This window comes from Gastrolobium bilobum, unplaced genomic scaffold, assembly GCF_033153095.1.
Source record: "Gastrolobium bilobum isolate Gb01-03AN ecotype WA unplaced genomic scaffold, APGP_CSIRO_Gbil_v1 utg39213, whole genome shotgun sequence".
In the NCBI taxonomy this organism is placed as follows: domain Eukaryota; kingdom Viridiplantae; phylum Streptophyta; class Magnoliopsida; order Fabales; family Fabaceae; genus Gastrolobium; species Gastrolobium bilobum.
In genome coordinates, this window is record NW_026897470.1 from 214,700 (window position 1) to 235,886 (window position 21,187).

At 35.3% G+C, this 21,187-nt stretch overlaps 3 protein-coding genes across 8 annotated transcripts; 1 reads left to right on the forward strand and 2 right to left on the reverse strand.

The window, feature by feature from the left end:
- Positions 1–533: 533 nt before the first annotated feature.
- On the reverse strand, positions 534–3,591 carry LOC133307146 (probable receptor-like serine/threonine-protein kinase At4g34500). The gene is made up of 7 exons (XM_061507581.1): positions 2,934–3,591; positions 2,321–2,425; positions 2,089–2,211; positions 1,531–1,701; positions 1,295–1,424; positions 999–1,208; positions 534–867 (listed from the first exon to the last, which is right to left on the reverse strand). The coding sequence occupies exons 1-7, from the start codon at positions 3,464–3,466 to the stop codon at positions 754–756; spliced, it is 1,386 nt and encodes a 461-aa protein (XP_061363565.1). The 5' UTR covers positions 3,467–3,591; the 3' UTR covers positions 534–753.
- Positions 3,592–9,819: 6,228 nt separating this feature from the next.
- Positions 9,820–14,281, forward strand: LOC133307160 (BTB/POZ domain-containing protein At3g05675-like). Its single transcript, XM_061507608.1, has 2 exons — positions 9,820–10,981; positions 13,784–14,281. Exons 1-2 carry the CDS (start codon positions 9,848–9,850, stop codon positions 14,066–14,068), a joined length of 1,419 nt encoding a protein of 472 aa, XP_061363592.1. The 5' UTR covers positions 9,820–9,847; the 3' UTR covers positions 14,069–14,281.
- A 3,356-nt stretch (positions 14,282–17,637) lies between these two features.
- LOC133307152 (uncharacterized protein At1g01500-like) lies at positions 17,638–20,555 on the reverse strand. Of its 6 annotated transcripts, none has more exons than XM_061507595.1 (3): positions 20,513–20,555; positions 18,793–19,583; positions 17,646–18,256 (listed from the first exon to the last, which is right to left on the reverse strand). In XM_061507595.1, exons 2-3 carry the CDS (start codon positions 19,495–19,497, stop codon positions 18,032–18,034), a joined length of 930 nt encoding a protein of 309 aa, XP_061363579.1. In that variant the 5' UTR covers positions 19,498–19,583; positions 20,513–20,555; the 3' UTR covers positions 17,646–18,031. The 6 variants fall into 6 exon arrangements, with proteins under 6 accessions (XP_061363580.1, XP_061363581.1, XP_061363579.1 ...); XM_061507592.1 differs by lacking the exon at positions 20,513–20,555 and adding an exon at positions 20,059–20,375; XM_061507594.1 differs by lacking the exon at positions 20,513–20,555 and adding an exon at positions 19,857–20,029.
- Between the last annotated feature and the right edge of the window lie 632 nt (positions 20,556–21,187).

Genomic DNA, 21,187 nt, shown 5'->3' on the forward strand with positions numbered 1-21,187 from the left:
CTGTTGGTGAATGCTGAGTCAGCTGGAGGTTAGAAGAGAACGTGGTGCAACAATTCAGTTAGCAAGGAATGGGTATTAGTAGAGTGAGGAGCAGGAAAGAGAGACACCAAGGGGTCAGGTTGTTATGAAGTGTTCTGAAGAGTATGCAAGGGAGCTCTTATTATTTTCTTTCTTCTGTAATTTCTTTTCCTTCAAACATTGATCCATAGCAGACTATGGAGAACCAGATGTATTGTTCTTTAATTTGTTGTTGGTGATTCTGAGTTTATTAATACAAGAGTATTATTCAGTATAATTCCTGTTTATTTTACATAAGTTGTATCAGATACCAAGCATAAAACAACTTTTTCCATTTCTTTTTTGAGGCACTTTTCCCCTGGTTAAAGACACATACGATGTTCATACTTCCAATATTCTGTAAATGGGGCTAAAGGCCGAGACTCCTAATCCTCGCAAGTAAATAGAAAGTAAAAACAAGAAGTTCCCTGAATATGTATTACTAATATTATAGAAATATATATGTCAACAAGCAGACAGATAAAATTGATATATAGTGACATACATATTTACAAGCCTCGTCTCTTCCCAGCTCCCAAGATAATGCAATACAACAAAATGGTATCGAGACCTAAAGGGAGTAACTACACCGTGTACAAGATATGAACAATGACTCTTGACTTATTCATAACATACTGAAAACCATAAGAACAAATAATTTGATCACCAAAGTTGCATAACCAATATTACAAACAATCATCTCCGTCTTGATTTTTCTATGGGTTCTGCATGCTTTTGTAAATATGGAACTCTACCGGAAACATCTGCATGAGAAGGCACAGGATCTTTGTCTCTAATTGTACGTAACTCCTATTCAACAAGTTAAAGTTAGTAATTTAAGGAAGTTGAAGTGGCATTTAGTTTCAAAAAGAAAAATTATTTGCAACGTAACAGGAATGTACTATCTTTATAAGAGAAAGAGTGGGTGGAGTAGAGCTTACAGAACGAAAGGGGAAATCATCTGTCTCCAGCATATGAACAATTTGACCCATCTTTGGTCGCTTAACGACATCCAAATCTATACAGCGCAGACAAACCAGTAGAACTCGCTTCAGAGATCTTGGAGAGGGTTGAATCTCAATTAAAGGATCAACTAGCTCATCACTGCGACGACTTCCTACCATTCCCTTAAACCAATCAACCAAATTCATCTGAAGCACATCAAACAAAAACAGATGTAAGACTCCATGGTGCACATGGAATGCACAAATGAAACTTGTACAGAACCCAGAATCACCTCTCCGGGTGGTCTTGAATAATCAATGGGGCTTCTTCCTGTAATTATCTCCATGAGTAGAACTCCAAAGCTATACACATCACTGCGCTCGTTAAGCATTCCGGTGCTTGCATACTCAGGTGAAACATATCTGCAGAAAATTAGCAGTAAGAAATAATAAGATAATTGTCACTCACTTCTATATAAGAATAGACGTTGTAAATTAACTCAGATCCTTGAGAAAAAGAGCTTATTACCCAAATGTTCCCATTACACGCGTAGTCACATGGGTTATCTCAGATCCCAGGAGCTTGGCAAGTCCAAAATCTGACACTTTGGCATTCCAGTTTTTGTCTAAAAGAATGTTACTAGATTTTATATCTCGGTGCACAACTTTGGGTTCTAAGCCTTCATGCAAATAGGCTAGCCTGTTTCATAATGTAGAAAAATTAATTGCCTTCAAAGAACATTTAAGGTAACATAAATGGAACAATCATGGAGCATGATAACATTAGTCTGAGAAATACTTATTGCGCAGAGACATCTCTCCCTTGAGGAGCATTAAAAATATAATACAATTTTGGGAAGGATTATATTCATAAACTTTTTGTTTACAAACTCAATTACGTATTCCGGAGAGTACAAATACTTGAATGTGTACTTTCCGGAGTACATAGTTGAAGTTGTAAGAGTTTGAAAACAAAAAGTTATAAATAAAACTTGTCCCATACATCTTAAGGAAAGGCAGGAAATACAATATATATAAACATCTTACAATAAAAGAAAACAGGAAATTCAATAAACATTAAACACACCCTTTTGCAGTCGCAATGGCAATTCTCATCCGAACATCCCATGTCAAGGGGCTAACTGGTCCTACATCACCATGCAGCCACTGCTCCAAATTTCCGTTGTCAACATATTCATAAACAAGCATCCTGAACGATCAGTGAAATTGCCATTAAAATAATTTAGAGGAATTCCGAATTTTCAACATCTGAAAAACCTTAAATCAAAAGAATAACAGTCATGTAAACAGAATAATACCTTCGAGCACCTTCCGCACAATATCCTACTAAACCAACCAAATTCTTATGCCTTACTTTTCCAATGGCTTCGACCTCCACCTTAAACTCCTTCTCAGCTTGACCCCTAGTCATGGATGATACAATAAAGTACATGAATTTTCAATTTAAATTAAAATTTTCTCGGGATTAATATAGTATCCTATGTAAAGCCTGGGTCAATGCAGCAATTATGAATAATACAATAAATAAACGAAAAAGTTAAAGCAAAGAGAAAAGTAACATTGCGCATGCCAACAAGAAACAGTTCAAAACAAACGCTAAGCACATTGTTTCCCCGGTTGAATCATTCTCATTATTTAAAAACTGCATCCCATTTTACAGGCATACAGAACAAGAAACAGTTCCTTAAAAAAATTTCCTTGTACAAATATATAAAATAAATAAATAGAATATATCTCAAAAAACAGTGGGAAAAAAAAAAAAAGTTGCACAAAATTGTTGCAGAAATCCTAGATGTTCACAGAAAAAGAGAAAGTGCAGCAAATTCAGGAAACAGTAACATTCAGCAGAACAAACACAAACACAAAAAGGACCAAAATTAGAAAAGCTTTTGACATGTGACGACAACATACTTGTTGTTGAGAAGATTCTTAACAGCAACCACAGAACCATCTTGCAAAACTCCTCTGTACACAACACCATACCCTCCTTCCCCAATCACATTCCCTTGATCAAATCCACGCGTTGCAACCTCCACTTCCTTCAGACTATACCAGCGACCCCAACCTATGTTCGGATCCTCCACAGATAAATCATTGCAGTGAACCCCACCAGACATGTCACTCTTCCTAATCTTTCCAATTTCGACCTTGATCTCCGCCTCCTTCTTCGGATCAACGTCAACATCTTCAATCTCAATCTGCGTTTGTTCAGAGGCATGGTTGAGATCCAAGGATTTAACCACCACGATCTCCTTGGAGACCAAAGGGATTGTTCCGGAGCTGTGCTTCTTCACTAGCATCTTGTGCTTCTTCCAGCTTCGGCTTCCGCGAAAGCAGAGGAAGATCAGGACCACAATTACAACAACGATGAAAATGAAAATGCCAACTAAAACGAGAAGCTTCAAACCCGCAAGTGAGGTTGTGGCGCTGCCGGAATCCGCCATTGGCGATAAAAAAAATTTATTTTTTCTCGAGAAAGTTGTTCAGAGCGTTTGGTAGTAGATGAGAAAGTTCTAATTTTATGATGACAGAGTTGCAGTTTTTGGAGAAGTTTTTGAAGTGTTGAAAAGAAAATTAAAAGAAGGGAACAGAGGCCAGTGTTTGTTGAGAAGAGTGAAAGTGGGGTTTCAACGGATACAAAATGCGAGAAACAAACGAAAGAGGTTTTCGGTCGTTGTTTTCTGGGTTTGGCGTAGGACCATATTTACGGGGATGCCACTCTTTTGCTGAGTGCTGTGTCCTAGTGCGTCAAAACCGTTCGGAATTGTTAGGTAATTAGGGAGCTTCATTATTACATGATTTTATGTGTGGTCCATTTAGATTAATTAATTAATGGGAAAAACTAATATTATGTTGTAGAAAAATTCTTAAGTCATGTCATAAAGACAATTAATCGTGGGATTCATTATTTTTAAAATAAAAGAAAAGTAAAAGAATTGATGGACCCAACTTTATGTTTGTGTAGAAAAATTGTTTGTATTATGTAAAAAGGTGAAAACATTACCCTTGATGGAATTTGTTGTTTACAAAAGTAAGGGAGTAAAAGCAACTCAGCTTTCAATCATCCGTATAAATGTAGGGAAATACACTTCTCCTGTTGTTGAGAAGTGTATTTCTCCGGCTGTCTCAGTTCGAATTTTGTGTTTTTATTTTTTATTTTCAAAATCTTGTGAGCTTCACCAAATTTTATTTGTGCTGAAAATTTTCAATCTCTCCTGTAACAAGAGAGATGTTAAGCCCATAAATGTAATCTATTGTAGCGATAAAAAAACTGTAGAGGTAACACTAATTCTTATATGTATTTAATATTTCTTTCCTTTTCATTTTATTGCACTTTGAAGTAATGCTGACATATGTTTGATGCATAGTTTTTTTTTTTTTTATATAAATTAGTCGTATTGTTTTTATAAAATCAAATATACTAATTTATAATAATCATTAATCATATACGATATTATACTATTAGTCAATTTTATTTTTCATGTAATTATTATCATAAGCAATATATTTAATTATGTAATAGGAACTGATTAGAGGATAGTAATAATATTATATAAAATTTATAGGAGAAACATCCGTTTACAAATTTTTTTTGAATTTTTTTACAAATTACATTATGTTCTCCCAATGTTCTCCCGGGAGAACATAGTGTAGTTTGTAAGAGTTTATAAATAAAAAAGTTTGTAAATATAACCTGTCCCAAATTTATATTAAAAATCAATTCCTATTTTGTCTGAAATTTTTATGTTCTCACCTAGAAATATTTGTGTCTCAACTCCAATTCCACCAAGCAATAGTCTTTTGAATATATTTTTTATTGTCGTTTATGTTTAAAAATAAGAAAATCTCCACATGTTAGGTATCCCTGTTTATTATATAAAGACTTTGAATGAGTAGCTTAAGAATATTAGTTATGAAACATTTAACACCTCTTACTTAATACTTTAATTTTTTTCATTTAATGCCTGTTAAACCAACTACTCTTGATGTTTTTATTCCATGTTTAATACTTTGGGCTTTGAATTGGAGCCAATGAACTACTTGGATGAATAATGTGTCTCAAATTGTCTGGATCGTGATTGCACGTGAACGTGATTATCAAACGTAACGTAACTCGCCACCAAATGATTTTTTAAGCAATGCAAAAATCTCTTGCTTGACAATTAATTTCACCAGCATATATAGCTAAAAAACACGAGTGAGTTTTGGATTTGGTTCATTTATTAACTATGTAAGATTAGCATGGGAATATGGGATTTGCTTCAGTTATGGAAACTTACTAAAACGAAGTTTAAAATCCAAAATATACGGACTGACATTTTTGTCAGTTTTAATGGGGGAAAATGCAAGTTTAGATCTTTTTTTAGGAGTAATTTATCTTCACGATAATGAATAGATAGATGATATAATTTGTGTGTCTCCACCCAAGCTAGGTAGCTGTGTAGGTTGGCCAAGTAATTGCGTTTGGCTCCAAATGAAATGCAATATATTAATGGGCAGCGCCATTGGTAGCAACGTACCTGCCTTCTGCTGGTTATTGAATGTTTTCAGAGAGAAATTGCACTCACATGCATCGATCATGTTTTCAAAATAATTCTAATGACAATTGATTTCACCTACATATATTGCCATTGGTGATGTTTAGGAGCGTAAATGGGCTAGGCTGGCCTGGCCTAGCCTACAGCCCAGCCTACGTTGAGCCTGCCTAGCCCGACTTACGTTGAAAAGTAGAGTAGACTTAGGCTTACAAGAAAGCTTTTTTAACAAATAGGCCGTAGGCCAATTTTGTCAAGTCTGGTCTAAAGCCTTGTAAACTGGCCTATTTAATTTTTAAAAATAAAATAAAATATTTATTTTAGGTGACAATTAGTACCAACCCTTGTTGTGGTTTAAAGATATTTCAATGAATGACATTATCTTGTAGACTTTATTTGAGCTTTGATTGACCTAATAATTGTATTTTTTTATTTTTCCTATGTCTTTGACTCTACTCCTCTCTGATATACATTATAGAGTTGAGGTATTATGTTGACTCTTTCTTGTTTGTCATTTTTTATTTCTTATGAGAAGTACTAGTGCATGTATGAATGGAACTTTGTTCAGTATATTTTTTTAGTTGTTTTTTTTACTTTTGTAAAATATTTAATGTTCACTAGTGAAATTTATATCTCGTGTAAAAAAATGCAACAATTTATGAACACGTTAATGACTTATAATGTCAAGCGAATATTTTAAAAATTGTTAAAAATAATTTTAAATTTTTTAAAAAATATATCACGAGAGAGGCCTACAAGGCCTGTAGGCCATATCAGGCTCTCTAATTTTTAAAAATGAGCCAGGCTTGGCTTATAAATAAAGTCTTTAGTAGGCCAATAGACCATATAGGCTTAATATTTTTTACGTAGGCTTAGGCCAGAAAGGTCAAAGCCCAACCCAGCCCATTTACACCCCTAGTGATGTTCATTTATGGGTGTTACTTTTCTCATGGATAAAACCAAATTTGCTTGCAGGCTCATGCTTTGGCGTGGCTCGCAACTAAAAAAAAAAAAATACTTTTATGATCATCAACAAAAAAATACGGAACTCATTTTAATTTTTTAGGGAAAAAATGTCGATTCATGGTCCTTATGAAGTTCCAGTTTTTTAAAATTGTGATCTTTCAAAAATTCAAAGAAGACTCACATCAATCTTTCAAAAAAGATTAAGATACTTTTTTTTAAAAGATTAAAATGGTTACGTATTTTTTGTTGAGGATCCAAAAGAGTATTTACTCAACAAAAAAAAAAGATGGATGCAAAAATTGAAAATTGTGTAAGAAATTGGTTTTCTTGTCCTTCCACTTATTTTACCTTTTATTTAAGAGTTTGGTGTTTGTCATTTTAAATGACGTAAGTTATGTCATTTTAGGAGAGAGATAGACACATAAAAACGGAAATCATGGGAGAGAGAAAGTGGGTGGTTTTTTTTAATTTAAAATTCGAATTTTCTGTATCTGTATCTCTCTTAAAATGACATAACTTTCTGTCATTTAAAATGACAAACACTTTTTCCTTTATTTAATAAAAATATACAAATAATCTGCATATGATTTAAGGGTTGTTTCCTTTACCTGCGGTTTAAAAGAATGTTACTCCTTCTGTCTATGTTTATATCTGATTTTATTTTATTTTTGTAGTTTTTCTAAACAAATGAAAGGAATTCAATGAACAAAGATATCTAAGTTATAACTCATGAACATAAAGAGTATATATAGACAATAACCTGATATGGGTTTTACAGTTGTTATTATTAAGATGATTTATTACATATGAATGTTTTGACCCACGCCAAATGTAATGATTTCCAGCTTCAGTGCATATCCGTGCATGTTTCACTTAGTTGATATTGTTGTCCGGTAATGGCGCCGGTACCTACCATGTGCCACATTGCCAATAATGTGGTGAAAATAATTATCATTTTGACTATTCGAACAATACAATTACAGTTCACCCAACCACCAACTAGTTGGCTAGTTGAGTTAATTTTAAGAGGAGCAACCCAGAATATATGGGTCAACAAATTTGAGTTTCTTTCACCCAAAAAAGCAGTGTTATTAAATTTGATTCAGGGTATTGATCTGGTCGAGGTACTGAATTATTAAATTATTGATTGAATTGGTGAGTTATTGATCGGACCGGTTGATCCGGATATATATATACATATATATATATATATATATATATATGAATATATAAATTTAATTATATTCTTCATATTTAAAATGAATTAAATAAGATTCACTAAATAAGCTTAAAAATTATCTAATCACATTTTTACAAGTTCATGAAGCACAAATAAATGAAAATGCATGTTATTACTATGTCAATTTAAATTGTAACTCAGAATCCTCATAAGCATACATTGAAGATTGAACTCATATTTTTTAAATTCATCTATATTAAAATGACATATGTCACATTCTTTTAATTTATTATTCCGCAAATTAATTCAATATTGGAAGCTAAAATCTGAGGTCACAAATAAAACTACAAAAAGTTTTTAAAATGAGTTCTACATTTTTTACTGACAAGATGAAATAATTTTGATTTTTTTTTTTTTTATAAAAATCCATGACCCGACCGAGTCACTGGTTTTGGCCGGGTTTGATCGGATTCGATACAAGACCGATCCCATACTTGATCCAAACCGATCCGATGACCGATTTTCCAGGTCGACCCGACTGGGTCGGACCGAGTTTCACAATGGTGCCAAAAAGTGAAGCTAGTTAATGTTTTCAATGATTATAGTATAAGTTTGGTGTTTGTCATTTTAAATAACATAAGTTATGTCATTTTAATAGAGAAATAGACACAAAAAAATGAAAATTATGAGAGAGAGAAAGTGGATGGTTTTTTTAATTTAAATTTTAAATAAAAAAATTTATTTTGTGTCTATCTCTATCTTAAAATTACATAACTTTATGTTATTTAAAATGACAAACAGTTTTCCCTTAGAGTATTATTTATAAACTTGGGTACTTTGTTTAGAAGTACAATTTCTAAAATAAGCTTCCAAATATTTATTTTATTAGCTATTTAATAAAAATTTATAAATAAAAATAAAAAATTAAAGATATCTAACCACCCACTTAAGAATTAAGATACGACATTGTAAATTTGTAATATGGATAGTCACGTGTAGATTCTTTGATACTGGTATCAAATTTTAATTTTGACATCTCATCTGAGAGTCGTTAGATCAAAAAAGATCAACGACTTTGATTTGCAAGTATGTGATACCATTAATCTTTTTTAATCTAACGACTCTTAGATGAAGTATCAAAATTAAAATTTGACACCGATGTCAAAGATCCTGCCTCTCGGCACAATAGCAATTCCAATAAACTTTGGTTCCGGTTTTTCGTCATCACAAAACTAGCTTTTCATCATCACAAGCCCGATTTAGTTTTTAAGCTCACTGGGTTAGGGCTACGATATCTACGTTAGAAAGGTAGGAGCCTTAGACAAGAAGGATGGATGAGTGACTGAAACTCTGAAAGTCTGAAACGCATAAACTCAATTGAATTGCAGGCCCAATAAAACTACGTTATCCATATCGCCGTTGCATTATATCTTGTCATGTTGTGCCTTTACAATTTATTGGTACGTAGCATCACTTTTTAGACGTGGCACCACATGATTGTTTATTCGTTTATTTCTTAAAGGAATAATCGTTTGTTATTGTGTCATGTTACACACACAAAAACACTGTGAACCCCATTGTATAGTAAAAAAGCAAAAAAAGTTGAAGTGAGCCCCATGCTATATTGAATATGTAGAAAAGTGGAGATTTTTCATGTAACATAACACTTGTAAATGTTATTAAAGGACAAAACTGACGAAGCACCATCGAATACCAGTTTTGGATAAGGTTTTGAATCTTGATAATAGAATTCAGTGGGTAGCCCCACCCTAGATAGGTCCATTTCATTTTTAATTAATTAATCTTCATTCTCTTTGTTCAATCTTATCCACCCTGCTTGTAATTAAACTTTCAAGATATGCATTTCACTGCTCATGATGGATCATTGTGTTTATGTCTCCATTTTTTTTTTTTTTTTTGGTAAACAATTATTGTGTCTCCATTTTAATCTAATCAATTCATTAATTGACAAAAATTAGAAACCAAAATTAGAAAAAGAAAATATAATCCATTTTTAAGAGGAAAAACTAAAAAAAAAAAAAACAGAGGAACGAAAAAATCCACTTATAGAGACAAGAAAAAAAAAAATATAGTCCATTTTTGAAGTACCCATAAAAGAAGGAAACCGTTCTCTTCTCCCGGAAATGATTCCCACCGCCAAGAAGAGGCAGCGCACCATCGCCACCGTCACTAACTCCTCCTCCTTCTCCGATACATCCCTAACCGAAATTTCCCAAAACCGCCACCGTCATTCTATGAGCACCACCGGCGACGTCCTTTTCTTCAACGACGCCTCCACCGCTGACGTCGTCCTCCGCCTCTTCATCGACGCCGTCGAACCCGTGTCGATCTCCGACCTCCACGTGTACCTCCACTCCGACATCCTCCGCCGCTCCAAATACTTCTCCGCCCTCTTATCTGACCGGTGGATCGGCCAGGTCCAGCCTCATCCTCCGCCGCCGGAAAATTCCTCCTCCGACCGCGAATTTTTCCGGCTCAATCTCGGAGTTCCGCCGAATCCTGGTTCGATTCAGTCGCATCTCACGGTGCTGGAACTGCTCTACACGAACGACTTCGCAGACGTCATTGACAGCGTGTCCACCGCGCTGGATCTGCTTCCGGTTGCGCTGGAATTGCTGTTCGAGGAGTGCGTTCGTTCGTGCGTGAGTTTTCTGGAGGCAGTGCCGTGGACGGAGGACGAAGAGAAGAGAGTGCTGAGCTTGATCCCATTCCTGAGCGAGGAAGAGTCTAAAGAGCTTGTCGCTAGGGTTTCACCGGTTGGGGAAGATTCGTGTGAAGTGATGCTGCAAGGTTTGGTTTCGTCAGCGATGAACAATTATCAAAACACGGCGTTTGTGAAGGCGTTTGTGGGGAAGATATTGAGGGACTTGTCGTCGAGGGAATCGGCGAAGAGGGTGTTGGAGAAAGCGTTTAAAAGGAGCTTGAAGACGGTGAAGGAGTCACTGGAAGACTATTCGAGCCCTGTGTTCAGAGGAGACCACAATGAAACGGAAGCGATTCAGAGGTTGAATCTGCACAAAGCTTCCACTAATGGGAAGCATCTTTTGTGGTTAGTGGAGAGGATGATTGAGTTAAGGGTTGCTGATGCTGCAGTCAAAGAATGGAGCGAGCAAGCGCCTTTCACTGCTGATTTGCAGAGGGCATTCCGCGATGATGCCTGGAGGAACATTGTGCCTGGCCTTCCTGCTGTCATGCTTCGATGTACCTGCAAGCTTGCAAATGCAGTTAGTTCCGGCACCATTTTGGCTTCTAGACAGGTACCTAACTATATAACATAGCATTGCATCTTCAATTTGTTGGTTTTTTTTTTTACTTGCGTTGTTCTACTATCATCTATGTGAAATTCCTTTGTTAGTGCTATGACTTCATCTCAATGTGTCATGCTATGGTCGTCTTCTAGTTTGAGTTAATTTACGTGGGTTATTGTTTATAATGATAAATTTGTGGGAGAGTCGAAAAGGATCGAGTATTCAATTCATTGCTTTCGTTCTCTGAATGTACCTCTGGTTAACTTCCTAGTGTTTGATTTAATAAGGGGACAACACATTAAAAAAAAAGTAAAATTGTATTTGTTTGATTGTTTGATTGTTTGAATATATAAGGAATAAAGAAAAAGTAACTCAACTGATAGCAGAAATCTCTCAATTTTTATTACCCACTAAATAAAGGGAAAAACATATATCATTTTAAAGGATATAAGTTTATATCTTTTTAGATCATAACCGTTGATTTTCGTCCATCAACGGTTATAATCTGTTGGGCCAAATTTATTATTAATTAATTAATAATTTTAATCCAATAAATTATAACCGTTGATGGACGGAAATCAACGGTTAGGATTTAAAAGGATATAAGTTTATATCCTTTAAAAGGATAAATATTATTCCCCTAAATCAAACATAACCTTGTTCATAAAACAATAAGAGAAAAGGAACAGTATGCACTACCTTTTCATTATCCGACTCTATTGTGTGCAAAATAAACACAACAGGTATTATAATGAATTTTGTATTATTCCATCCTTGGATTAAAAAAAATTAATTGTGTGCATTGGTCATCAAACAACTAGCAACCCAAAAAATTGTTCTATGACTCAATCACTCGAGTTCATCTAACACAACTTTTGTGTCAATAGTAGGGAAGGGGTTGATGCATGATAAGAGCAGACTAGTTTTCTAAAGAATGGATAATTTTAAAAAAGTCAAAGAATGATTCTCAAAGAAAACAGCTTTCCTTGATTCCCCAGCGTATGTGGATTTTTTCGTTAAGAACCGCATGTCCAGATGTTCTGTTGTGTATGAGTTGTAGACTGGATTCACTGCGTTGTTTGGTAAGAGACACTTTTCAGTTTTCTACTCCTAGAAGTGTTCCAAGTTATGAATACGATATGACTTTCTTAGTTGTAAAAATAGCAGTGCTGTTAAAGGCACCAAAAGGTGCGCCTGAGGTGACAAAGGGGTTAAGTACCTCTTTATGGTTGAGGCATCGCCCCTTCAGTGGCGCCTGCCTTTGGCACCTTAGTTGTGTCATGTAGTTTGCTAATTGCAATGCCATAGGGTAAAAAAGTTTGAATGTTAAAAAATAGCTAGCTGTGGAAATATAGGTTTTATGGGATTGGGTTTTTGAAATTGAACAATTTAATCTTTTATTTTTATTATGAATATTATGCTTGAGCAGATAACTTATATGTCAAAGTATTGCCAAATTGTCTACTATTATTATGTTTTCTTCTTTTTCTAATGGTGTCTTATTTTACTTTGGTGCCTTCACCTTTGCCTTTGTCTTTGTCTTTTTGAATAAAGGTTTTACATACCATAATTTGAGGCTTTTTTTACCCTTGTAACCTTTAATTAATAATTAATTACCAATTTGACCTTCATTTGAAACTAATTCAAAAATTTAACCCCTTCAGAAAACATAACACCAATCTGCCCCTGTTTGACCGTTGACCATGAAGCCTACCCGGGTACACTCCTCCCTACCCTGGTATTTTTTGAAATTTTTACCTACCCGGGTAGAGAGGGGTGTACCCGGGTAGAGTTCTTGAATCTGGAAAAATGGTTGAATTAGTTACCCGGGTAGGAAGGGTTGTACCCGGGTAAACATCAAGAGTAGGGTTTTTATATAACCGAGATACTAAAAAGTTTCTTTTTCCAATTCATATTCTCCTCGGATTTATATTTCTATCAGGTTAATGAAAACGCAAAAAATTGAAGCACCTTCTGATTACAGAAAACAAAATGAAATTAGTAAAAAATTAATACAACATTACCATGTAATTGTATCCCCTAGTTTCTCTAATCTTCCTCAACTCTTCATCGTTCTCATAATCATTTGGGTTCAGCTTCCAGTATAAGAGTCCCAATTCTACAAAACTCACCATTTTTCTGCAACGTCACAACTAAGTAAAACTATAGATAGATAGAGAGAGAGAGTAATGACCTGCTAATTGGTTGATGGAAACAAATTCATTAGGGCTGCCATGGTGAGGAAGCCTTGGATCTTCGTTGCTATCGTCCATGAACCATGCCTGTCACAGTTTTTTTCATTTATATAAAAACGCTACTCTGGATGTTTACCCGGGTACAACCCTTCTTACCCAGGTAACTAATTCAACCATTTTTCCAGATTCAAGAACTCTACCCGGGTACACCCCTCTCTACCCGGGTAGATAAAAAATTTCAAAAAATACCAAGGTAGGGAGGGGTGTACCCGGGTAGGCTTCATGGTCAACGGTCAAACAGGGGCAGATTGGTGTTATGTTTTCTGAAGGGGTTAAATTTTCGAATTAGTTTCAAATGAAGGTCAAATTGGTAATTAATTATTAATTAAAGGTTATAAGGGTCAAAAAGCCCATAATTTGATGTTTCCTTTCCATTCGAGATTGATTTTTAATGATGTGATTCGCATGTCTTTTCACATGTATTCTTGTTAAATTTCCTTATATATGCTATTAAGCGTAGACAGGCAGATATATATTTTTTCCTTATTTGAACGGTTGCATGTTCATCAGCCCTATATTACTACAATATTCATGCCTATTTCTTTGCTCTGTTCAGGTGAGAAAGAAACTCGTAGAAGATTGGCTTCCCGTTTTGGTTGTATGCAAAGACAATGTTTCACCAATATCACCGAGCAACAAATCGTTATATTTGGAGCTGGAAGAAATATTTTTGCGAATCATCTCTACATTGCCCATGTCAGATGCTCAAGAATTGTTGCAGCAGTGCCTCAGCTTTTCAACCCGAAACGTTGAAGATTGTCCTCACTTGGTGACGGCATTCAACACCTGGTTCCGGCGTGCAGCCCAACCCCTCAAACCAGATTGTCTCTTTGATCAATGAGAGGTCTGTTTTGTTGTGACTGTTGGTCGGCTTGTCTAATATTGTGCATTTGTGTATTACTAACTTCGTCTTCAGAAAGTTTAACATTGTACATATAAATCGACACTTAAGACCTTACCCTTTAGGATGGTAGACGTAGCTGTTTGCATAGCTAGTGGGATCCTTGGAATGCGGTGCTCGGGAAATTATAGGTCAAAATGAAAATACCAGCTTTGATTTGATCCTTTGCAAATAATTTTTTTTTTTTACTTACACTTTTAAAACTTTATAATGGTTCCTTACAGCTCTGAAGCACGGACTCGTCCATTTTGGAAAAAAATGCGTGTCCGACACGTGTCGGACACGGACACGTTAGGACACGTTCGGACACGCGTCCGACACGTGGTCAACTTTTTGGGACACGTTGACTAGAGGGACACACGATTTTGACCGAATCCGACACGCGGTCAACGTATTTGGACACGTTTTGGGACACGTTTTGGCATTTTTGTAAAAATCAAAAAATTACAATTTAAAAAAAAGAGAAAATATTGCGATGAACCCTTCTGTCTTCGGTCTTCACTCTCAGATCTGTTAAGATCGACGTGTAAAAACGTAGATGCGGTTGGATCGGACGATCCCATGAAGAAGAGTCGGAAAGGAAGGAGTTGCTGTTGTCATCGGCGACCATCATTGGAAGAGAGAGAGAAAGTAATCATCCATATAGCTCGAAGGAAGAATACTGTTCTTTCTTAAGAGAGAAAGTAATCAACCATCCGATCGATGAAAGGTTTTTTTTCATCCAAATTGCAACAGAACAAAATCCGTATAAGAGAAACAAAGGAAAAGGCAATTAGATGATTCAGGACCGTGTGATAAGATGATTCAAGAAAAGGCAATTAATCTGTGTGCTTGTTTTTAATTGGTTCGTTCAGAAAGTCAAGGATTGCCAGCATGTCGTTTATTTCCTTTGTGTTTCTTTTGTGTTTTGTGTTTTGTAAAAGATTGGGTAATTTGTGTTTTTTTTTGTAAAAGCTGTCTATTTACAATATTTTTTATTTCCTTTCCAGTACTGGTTTAGAGATTTTAATAAAATCAATTTTAAAAAAATATTTACAATATTTTTTATTTTGAATATTTGATTAGTTACGTGACTTATTATGGGTTACTATATATATTAAATGTAAACTATATTATATATATTAAATATATTATTTAATATCAAAACGTGTCCCAGCGTGTCGAAATTTAGCATTTTTCAGAATTAACATGTCGGAGTGTCGTGTCGTGTCTCGTGTCCGTGTCCGTGCATCATAGCCTTACACCCAAAACATTCCAATTTTACGAACTTAACAATTTTAAATGAAGAACATTTATTCATATGAATTAAATTTACACCAATTCTTAGCTTAACTACAAAAAAATTTTAATGATTACAAAGCAAAGTTGTCAAACTCGATAAATTAAGTAAATGTGAAGTTCCACCAAACTCAAACGATAAACTCAACTTGCGAGTCTAAATATTTAAAAATATTATTTGAAACTCACATCTTAGTAATCAACAAATGAAAATAACATACCCATAAGTTCCAACCTTCTAATTTTATAACAAAGAAAATGACAGATATAGAAAAACGTAAAAATACTTCTTCCAACTGTTATACTTAGCCATGCATAACAAAAATTGTAAATAAAACAAAATTGACACAAAGACCTAACACATTTGTAGAATAAAAATCGCTAAAACTGTGCATTTTGAGACTAAAACTGTGTAGATTCAAGTTCGTGAACTCGTTTGTAAAATCGAGAGTTCATTAATTTTGCTAGAGATTACTTGAACACATACAAGTTTGACCAAAAAGGAAAAAAAAAAGGAATTTACATGGGAATTAACACATTGATGTGTTCTAAGATAGTAACTCGAGTTTAACAACTACGATTACAAGAATTAGCCCATCACATATTAACAATTTAGCGGACTTAATTACAAAGTAATTTACTAAGGTAGTGTTTGGTTCGGGACATATGAAAATTATCCCATCTAAGTGTAAGTGGGTTTCCTGAAACTCCACGTTTGGTTGAGGACAAAGTTTCCCTTAGCCATCATTCCTCCTTGCCTAGCTATCGACAAATGAGTGTAAAATGGAAGAAAATCTCGGATTCACTTGCCCTCTCTCACCGTAGTGTTGTTGTGAAATCCGTTTTGATGGAAAAAGGAGATGGAAAATAAGACAAGTTTATCCCCTCGTAATCAACAGGTCAAGAGTATGTTTCAGTTTTCAAGCCCATGGATGAGGAACCAATGGTTGTGAACAACCCACGAGATTTACCAAGTTCATCCAATGGTGAAGGTTTAAAAAGAGGGACAAAGGTGGGAGAAGGAGCCTTGAGGGAAGTTGCAGCTTACATATTAGATCATCCAAGAAGTGGACCACATTTGGTATCAGGTGAAGACATTGGAGGTAATTGTGAGGACATTGGACCTACGGCATTTCCAGTGGAAGATGTGCATAAGATTACTGTGCTTGATATAAGAATGGCTAATGTAGACAGGCGATGGAAAGAGTCAACGACGATAGCGAAAATGGAAGACAGAGACACGTTATGGTTCGAAGGTTGTGGTTCGAAGGTTGTAATGTTTTTACAAGGATAGTTTTGTAATTTAATTAAGTTTTTCCATCAATATTTTATCTTCAACCAAACACATATTTCAGAAATTTAATTCAATTTTCCTGGTAAAATTTTGCCCAACCAAACAATTTTTTTAAAACTTTCTTATCTAACTCACTTTTCCTGCAGTTCCGTAGTATTTACATTTCCCTAATATTAAAAAATTTCACCTCAACGAAACACTACAGGAAAGTTTGATATGGGTTGACTGCAAAAAACGATACAAGGTTGGCAATGATATCAGTTCGGTGCTCTTGCCCCAACAAGAGCTTTGAGGCCACTACTACTGGTGCTATACGCAATTTTAAAGGATCACTAACTTCTAATTCATTGCTTCGTGGCTCTGCCAAAGTGTTCTTAAGATCCTTTCTAGGTTTACTCTCTACGGGTTTTCAACCACAAATCATTCAAGTGTTGTCGGGCCACAAGCAGTTTTGAAACCCCAGTCAACTTCCACTCAAAGATTATTTGATGAATACGTTAGGAAATAAGGTTGAATGTTTGATCCGCATTCCCTATCAACATGCTTTTTTTATGAAGAAGATTGATCACTTTTATGCGTCAATCTCAAGCAGTGGATAGAGAGATTCCTAAAGATTGAATTGTAAGGTACCCAACTAATTGTGAGGGGGATGAAAATATTTTAAGACGACAGTGTGTGTGTTTATACTCCTCTTGTACTTGCACCATTCAAACAATAAAAGAAAATGAAAGACAATTGACTGCAGTAGTTAATTTCCTCTCGTAAATTGTCATAAAGGAAAATGCAAAACTTAATTATTATTATTATTTTTTAGACTGTAGATAATCATGCCACATATCTTCCAAACTTAGGTGGAAGACGACCTTCCTCATGGCCAGCTGCTACCATGGATCCTGGCTTGCTGCTCAAGGCAAGGGAAATGAATTGAGAAAAGTCATAGAAACTCAGACAAAAATCATTTTGGGTTCAGTTTCCCCATACTTGATTCAAGGTTCAATGTTATGATGATGACTAGGACAATCAAAACTAATCCAATTCCCCCCTTAAATCAAATCATGTTATTACACCTGAATAAGTGGAGGATATAATTGAAAACTTCTTCCTTCTTTACTAGACATCATAACTAGTAGAGAATGGCACTAAAAATAAACTATATTACATACAGCAAACAAAGAAACAAAAAATTATACATCTAGATATATATCCAGCACTCAGTTGGACAAAACATTAACATGTTGTTTATCTATGGATCAAGAGGAGATGGACAAAAAGGTAGTTAGTTGTCTTTGGATCAAGAAGTGGGGAGTTTGAAGCTTAAAAAAAAGAACCAATTAGAATAGCCTTCTTCTAAAGTGGCGAGTGGTGCCTTGGTAGGTTTTAACAAGCAGGCCAACTCCAATGCCAACTCCTAGACAAACACTCAGTCCAATACCAACACCTACCCTAACACCAGCATTAAACCATGAAAGTTCTCCATCTTCGCCCTCTGGATATGCTGTTCTTGAGTACAGGCTGTTATAATCCTCTTCCTGTTTGTCGCTAAGGTAATCTGGGGCCTGCAGGATTAGCATGTAAAATATTAAGAAGGATGGTCTATAATTTACGAGAAAATAAAGTTCTTCAAATTCCGATTGGCTTGGCAATAAACTCTCCACATCTTGTTAGGGGAAGACATTTCAATCACTCTGTGGGCATGTGATGCTAATTAGCTAACTGCATGTGCTAAAGGGGGGGACCAAACTTCTTAAGTTAAGGACCGGACATGAATGATATCCTTTCTTGATAGATATCAACACAATACAGAAGGGAACAAGAAGATTTTAAAGAATGAAGGAAAACAAAACCTCAGAAACAGACCAAAGGTTATTTTCAGCTATATGTAGTTTTATTATGTTCCATCTGATACCAATACTTATATCTGTTAAACCATCTCTTGTTTCAAATAACTCAATGAAATTGCATTTAGGCAGTAAAAAAATAGTCAAGACAAGGTAAAAACAAGCATAAAGCTAACTTGGCTGATGAACTGAAATAGCATAAGAGGAGAATATAAGAAGCAGACCAAAAACATAATCAAAAGAGCAGTAACTACCTGAAAAGCAAGTGCTGAAGAAGGATCCTTCTCATTTTCACTTGCTTCATGCTCTGGAATTGCATCCAACACCCCCCTCCTTGTATATGTTTTATGAGAACTAAGCTGCAGGGTCTTTGTTAAGATAATTGGAGTACTCAAGAAGGACCCCGCAATGTAGACCTCAATTGTGGGGAATAACATTTGCTTCCCCTTAAAAAAGCTGGTGTCTGGAATTATATCTGACTCACAGTTCATGCTCCACCTTTGTCCATTATAACTTGATTCCCTAACAACACCATTGCTATTACATAATTCTAAAACCCCAGAAAGCAGCAGAACATTTTTATCAAACACCTCAAACTTCACACTACCACTCATCCTTACGCTATCAGTGCTTACAAATGTCACTTCTTCTGATTTTCTATCTACCCGGTCTCTTTTGAGCAGGGTTGACATCCCATCAGAATGTATACCAGAACGAACACCATTAACTTCAAGAAGGGTGTCAGGATTTAAAGGAATATGGTTTAGTGTAAGAAACTCAGGAGTGGAATCATCAAGCTCACACATGCAAACTCTTACATAAAATACCCTTATGTCCAGCGAAGGTAATGACCCCTTTATGGAGGGTTGATAAGAGTGCCTTGAAACACAGTATCCATTATCAGTTGGTCCATTTCCATTAGCATTATAAGAATTCTCCATAGCCAGAGAGTTTGTCATCCTCTCTCAATTTCTTTCATTTCAATTGAACCAAAGTCTTGTGCCAACACTGATCCACTGAAAAGTTAAATAGGAAGCTCAGAAGTCTGCAGCAACAAAGTGTAAATCAGCTCAATTTAGGGAAGAAAATCTGTACATTTGGAGGACTAAACGAAGGCAACCATCAGAAGTTTTATATATCAGCATAAGAAAGGAGAAGGGAATGAAATCTAACATAAAGAATAAAATCTCCCACTAACCTAAGAGCTCAACTAGATCCGTGCATAAATTATCAAATGAATAAAGAAGTATAAAATTAGCAATTAAGTAAAGCTCACTGCTACAATGAAACAAGCATACTTAGACACGAAACAATTTACTTTTGGGGGAGTAAAGAACCCAATTGAGGAAGATAAAGAAGACGACAACAACCCAAACTCAGTTTGATAAGATAACCATCAAAAGAAATGGTAATAGTAAACCAAAATAATAGATGGATTGACAAACCAAAAAGTATTTACAAAAATGGAAAGAAAAAAAAAAGAAAAGAAAATTAAGTAGAAAAAGAAAAAATTACCGAACCTGAAGAAAGAACAAACAAAAAGAGGATAAGAGGGAGTGAAGCAGATAAATCTAGAAACTCCTCGAATATATCATCTATTCGGTGGATAATTCTTCAGAAAGCAGTCTCTCTCTATCTATACTCCAATTCATACCAATTTTTCAATGAACAGAAAATTACACCATACCGAAGACAATCCACCAATATGCGAAAGAAAAACAAGAAATTCAAGCGTTTAACCACATCCATGCAGTGAAACAGATGGATCAAAGAAACAGAACTAATCAAAGAAAAATTGCAAAGCAAATGAATCTCCTCTCTAAAGATTTGGACAAAACAGGCGGCAATACACGACACACAACTCACGTCAACGGAACCCGACAAAACCGTCACTAACATAAAATGATGTAACGATGGAAATGCAACACCAAAATGAAAATCAATTATTTAAGGCCCACCCACCACCGCACTCACCATAAATATCTTGTGTCTTTAATTTTGCCAAAGAAAAATCGAATTTTGATTGTTATCTAGCAATAGACCAAACAAAATAATGCTTTTTGGTTCACACCCACAATTCGCTGACACGCAAAGGAGAATCTATACGAGTTCAGATACCAAACCCAAGACGTCCTCAAAATCAAATCCTCACAAACGAGGATTCTCCTTCTTTTGTTTCATCTTAGGATCAATCACAATTATGCCAAAATAACAGAACAACGCATATTCTGTGGAGAATAATCCCTCATAAGAAATCATGAGTTCTCTTCTCAGTTTTGCTACAATCTCTTTAGGTATAGAGAAGATGTAGATATTATTGTTATTTTAATGGAAGAAGTGGGGTCGCTCTATATATGATATTCTCAAGATCTTATCCCCGAGAGAGACTACGTTCGCAGTTTTACGTGAATTGAAAAGGATGTGCTGCGTCTCAAAGATTCGTAGGTGGATGGATTACTTGTAAAGTTGCAATTGCAAAAACATGTTTATGTACGCTAATTTTGTAGGAAAATTACGATTGTGTCTTTTTTCTTTTTTCGGAACTCGAATGAGTTTTCATTAAAGAAGACAAATTAACTCCTGATAAAGCTATATTACATACGTGTGATGGAGAAATTCTTCTGGCGACTGGCACGTTTTCAAGCACCT

What these genes read in the sequence shown, in the direction of transcription:
- LOC133307146 (XM_061507581.1), bottom strand. Translation starts at nt 3,466, where the DNA reads ATGGCGGATTCCGGCAGCGCCACAACCTCACTTGCGGGTTTGAAGCTT. An exon ending in CGTGTAATGGGAACATTTGG is followed by an intron (nt 1,425 to 1,530) that starts GTAATAAGCTCT and finishes AATTTTCTGCAG; the next exon opens with ATATGTTTCACCTGAGTATG. An exon ending in ATTCAAGACCACCCGGAGAG is followed by an intron (nt 1,209 to 1,294) that starts GTGATTCTGGGT and finishes GATGTGCTTCAG; the next exon opens with ATGAATTTGGTTGATTGGTT.
- LOC133307160 (XM_061507608.1), top strand. Translation starts at nt 9,848, where the DNA reads ATGATTCCCACCGCCAAGAAGAGGCAGCGCACCATCGCCACCGTCACT. An exon ending in CCATTTTGGCTTCTAGACAG is followed by an intron (nt 10,982 to 13,783) that starts GTACCTAACTAT and finishes TGCTCTGTTCAG; the next exon opens with GTGAGAAAGAAACTCGTAGA.
- LOC133307152 (XM_061507596.1), bottom strand. Translation starts at nt 19,497, where the DNA reads ATGACAAACTCTCTGGCTATGGAGAATTCTTATAATGCTAATGGAAAT. An exon ending in GTTACTGCTCTTTTGATTAT is followed by an intron (nt 18,240 to 18,769) that starts GTTTTTGGTCTG and finishes AGATTACCTTAG; the next exon opens with CGACAAACAGGAAGAGGATT.